General features: G+C 39.8%; 1 protein-coding gene across 1 annotated transcript in view; it reads right to left on the bottom strand.

Moving 5' to 3' along the window:
- Window positions 1–1007: 1007 nt before the first annotated feature.
- Window positions 1008–4295, bottom strand: part of LOC111410434 (tRNA (guanine-N(7)-)-methyltransferase) — an 18037-nt gene continuing 14749 nt past the window's right edge. Inside the window, exons 8-9 of the mRNA XM_023040754.1 lie at window positions 1625–1845; window positions 1008–1545 (exon numbers count right to left, since the gene is read on the bottom strand). Of these exons, the coding sequence (XP_022896522.1) occupies window positions 1542–1545; window positions 1625–1845 (225 nt within the window). The 3' untranslated portion in view covers window positions 1008–1541. The remainder of the gene's footprint in view (window positions 1546–1624; window positions 1846–4295) is intronic.

The following is a 4295-nucleotide window of genomic DNA, read 5'->3' as shown; positions in this document are numbered from 1 at the left end:
ACACTTCGTCAACTAACCGTACCCGTCACCCTAATCTCTTATCCTTTTTTTCTTCAATCCAAATTTTCGAATCACATTTTTATCAACGCACTTATAAGATTTTAATAGTTGTCAAAGATAAGATATCTGAAGTCAAAAGTCAAAATAACAATATGGTCGTTCAACCTCAACCACCAACCCAACAATCGATAGGGTCGGATGATGTGTTGGGGTCATTATGAGTTGTGGGTGCTTGACAGCTAAATCGCATTCCACAACTTGCATTCCTCATTTCACGTTAGCAAGAAGGATGAGAAGAGGACTTAGAGGAGACAGCAGCACATGGAAAGTATTGATCATGATAATAACATGGACTTCTAGTTCCCACCTAAATTAGGAAACCGTTAGCTGCTTATAAAGGGAAAAAAAATATATATACAAAAATCATGTTAAGCCACGTCACTCTCAAATTAGAGAGTGAATCATTAAAATGATAGAAGTCGAATGGATTAAAGGTCTAGTCCTGGTCACGTCACTCGACGCTAACTAGTGACGTGACACTAACTAGCTAACTAATTTTCAGGCGGGACATTTAAAGCTAGATCTTACAGTAATAAATCATCACTCTGACACAACGTCACCATGGTTAATCAAATAGAGATCTCAATTCGACGCCAATATTGTCGTAAACACTTCTATAAGCTATTGCGATCATTGAAAGTCAGACCTCTCTCAGTCTGGGAAAGCCTTACGGAAGAGGAACCCAGTACAAATACAATCAAGTCATAAGCTTTGGACATCCAAGGAGTAAGTCTACGACATATCGCGAGAGCTTAACAAGAAGTCTACCATTGGAAAATATCTCTCTACATATTATCAATGGCTTTCCACATTGTATTCAATAACAAACCCTATGGATTGAATTATTCTTTGTAATATTTTTTACATAACTATTTTAATTTCAACATTGTAAATAAGGCCAACTGAAAATGTAAAATAAATAGGAGGCTCCTATGAAATACCACAAGTTCAGGACAGCACGCGTGAATTTGATATAAACGACTTAATATGCCAGGAAATTGCATTAGCTGCTAAAAGAACATTGTCGATTGATAAGGGCATATGGAGAAACAAGTGCAAAGGCAGCATCAGCTAAAGAAACAATCAAATGATTTTGGTGCAAATATACAATACTCGGTCCAAGTAGAAGGTTTCAACAGGATAGCTCATTTGTCAAAAGGAACTGTCGGTCCACCATGACTCTCTCTTTACAACGCGAACATAAATGTCTTTCAATGGCGTATTGAGTACAATCATTGCTAGTCGAGGATGATGGGCCCTAAGGAAAGGAGGTTATGACTAATGATAAAAGATTGCACCAAGAATGTTTCTTAGTCATTTCCTCAAAAAGCAACTTCTTGTGCCATTCAAGCAAGAACCAGGCCTTGTAAACCAAGAATGCTACAAAGATCACTGGCCCATGGTAGCTGGCAGAGCAATTCTGCAAGTAGACTAATCAACTAAGAAGTCCTGTGCTTCATGGAACAACACGAGGAGCATAATCAACTGCAGATACACAAAGACATGATCATAAGACAGTACAATACTGACGGGAGGAAAAAAAGAAAAAGAAGCAAAAATGTACCTCTGCTTTTGGTACATTCTTCTGTAAATTCTAGCACCTTCAAATTCAGCATGGATCTCACGCTCCGTCCTTATTCCCAATGGATTATTCAACAACCATCCCTCAGTGTCACAAAGCATATTAGTGTAAATACTGTTAACATGTACAAGTTTATCTAACTTAGCATCAAAATAGTTCCTCATGTCAATTGCCACTTCAAGGACATCTGATTGAATGAAGACCTGCCAACAACTATAAAGCTTAAGATAAAACGAACAATATCTTTTTCATTATAAACCTTTTAATATGTAGAGGTATAGATGGGACATCCCTCTCAATAACCATCGTATATGACTAGCTGCTAGTCTTGTTATTTCTTGTCATAAAGAAGGCCAGGAAAAAAAGGAGGAAACAAAATAATAATAATAATGATGAAAGGGAGAAGTTGTTTCCGATTTATAGATCTGCCACATCCTTCCAACTTTCTTCTGTATCAAAAAGTTGAGCTGTTGTGGCACATCCCCAAGTTCATGGCATGACAATAAGGTAACTGACAGATACTTCTTGTCGAAGTTGAACGAACACTGCTCATGTTCATCTTGTGTAATATGTGTTGTGCATGTGGCCCATATAGAGTGGAACACAGGCCCTGGATCAAATGGGCCGATGCCGGCGCGGAGCGCATCAAACGGAACGAAGCAGTGCGACGACATCGACCTTGCGCGGGTTTAATTCACTGTCTGGTTGTTAGGGACGTTGAATGGGTTGGGGGTGCGAGGGCAACGTGGGGCGCGGTACGGTACAGGAGTATTTTCTGTACGGGCCTTAAAGTTTTATATGAGCCCAGATTAGGGTTAGTATAAATAATATGTTGTAACCCTATTTTTCACATTTGAATAAAGAAATATCTGCTTCGCTCTCGTGGACGTAGGCACACTGTGGAACCACGTAAAATTCTTGTGTTGATTATCGTTTTCATCTCTTTAATATTGCGCATAAAATCCAACAACTGGTATCAGAGTTAGGTTCAGATGGCGAGTTTTTCGATTGCAAAATTTGATGTGATGAAGTTTGACGGATCTGGGAACTTCGTATTATGGCAGCGAAGGGTGAAGGATTTGTTGGCGCAGCAAGGGATGATGAAGGCACTATCTAGGAAGAAACCAAAGGGTACGTCAAATGCCGATTGGGAAGAGCTCGAGGCGCGAGCAGTTGGTACAATTCGGCTTTGCTTGGCGGAAGAAATCATGTATCACGTCATGGATGTTGAGTCTCCGGCGGAGGTTTGGGAGAAATTGGAGAGTATTTATATGTCGAAATCTCTCACAAACAAGCTGCATCTAAAGCAGCGATTGTACGGGCTGAAGATGTTGGAGGGTACGGATCTGATTCAACACACCAATGTGTTCAATCAAATCATCAGCGATCTATTGCGACTTGAAATCAAGTTTGATGATGAAGACAAAGCAATGATTTTGTTGTGCTCACTTCCTCCTTCGTATGACCATTTGGTGACCACGTTGACGTGGGGTAAAGAGACTCTCGAATTGAAAAAAGTCACATCAGCCCTGTTAGCCTACAACCAGCGGAAACTGCGTACTGATGAAACTTCACAGGGTGAAGGGTTAATCATAAAGGGCTACCAGAATCGTGGGAGAAGGAAGGACAGGGGTGTTTCTTTTAGAGGGAACACAAAATCAAAATCTAGAAATCAAAATAATAAAAACGTGAAGTGCTACAAATGCAATTAGATGGACCACTTTAAGAGAAATTGTCCGAATAAGAAGCAGAGTGATGAAAGGAAAGGTGATGGGTCCTCAAACTCAGCTAGTGTTGCAAAAGGAGACTCGGATTCTGGAGATGGAGACATGTTATCAGTCTCTGCAGGTAATTTTGTAAAATTAAATGACTGTTGGGTACTTGATTCAACATGTTCATATCACATGTGTCCTCAATGGGATTGGTTTAATTCATATCATTCTGGTAATTTTGGATCTGTTCTGATGGGTAATGATGCATCATGTAAGGTCATTGGAATGGGATCCATAAAATTTAAAATGTTCGATGGTGTGATAAGGACCTTGGAAAATGTTAGGCATGTACCTGAGTTGAAAAAGAATCCAATTTCTTTAGGCACTTTAGACACAAATGGTTACTCTTATAAGTCAGAGTGTGGGGCTCTAACAGTAAAGAAATGGGCTATGATTGTGATGAAGGGTCAGAAATTGGTAGGGAATATCTACAAACTACTCGGGGATACAGTTGTAGGTGGAGTTGCTACAGCAAAATCTGAGTCAGATGAAACTCTTCTATGACATATGCGACTGGAGCATATAGGAGAACGTGGCATGGTTGAGCTTCACAAGAGGAATTTGTTGAAGGGGGTAAAATCATGCAAGCTGAATTTCTGCAAGTTCTGTGCACTTGAAAAACAGTCTAGAGTACGCTTCAAGATGGAAAAGCAAAAGACAGAGGGCATTCTTGATTACGTGCACTCAGATGTTTGGGGACCAGTGAGGGAGTTGTCCAAAGGTGGATTTCAGTATTTTATTACTTTCATTGATGACTTCTCAGAAAAGTTTGGGTATATTTCATGAAGCACAAGCCTGAAACCTTTGCCAAGTTCAAATTATGGAAAGCAGAAGAAGAGAACCAGATTGGCAGAAAAATTAAGTATCTGAGGACAGATAAC

This window comes from Olea europaea, chromosome 15 (genome assembly GCF_002742605.1).
Source record: "Olea europaea var. sylvestris chromosome 15, O_europaea_v1, whole genome shotgun sequence".
In the NCBI taxonomy this organism is placed as follows: domain Eukaryota; kingdom Viridiplantae; phylum Streptophyta; class Magnoliopsida; order Lamiales; family Oleaceae; genus Olea; species Olea europaea.
This window is presented reverse-complemented; position numbering and strand designations above follow the sequence as displayed.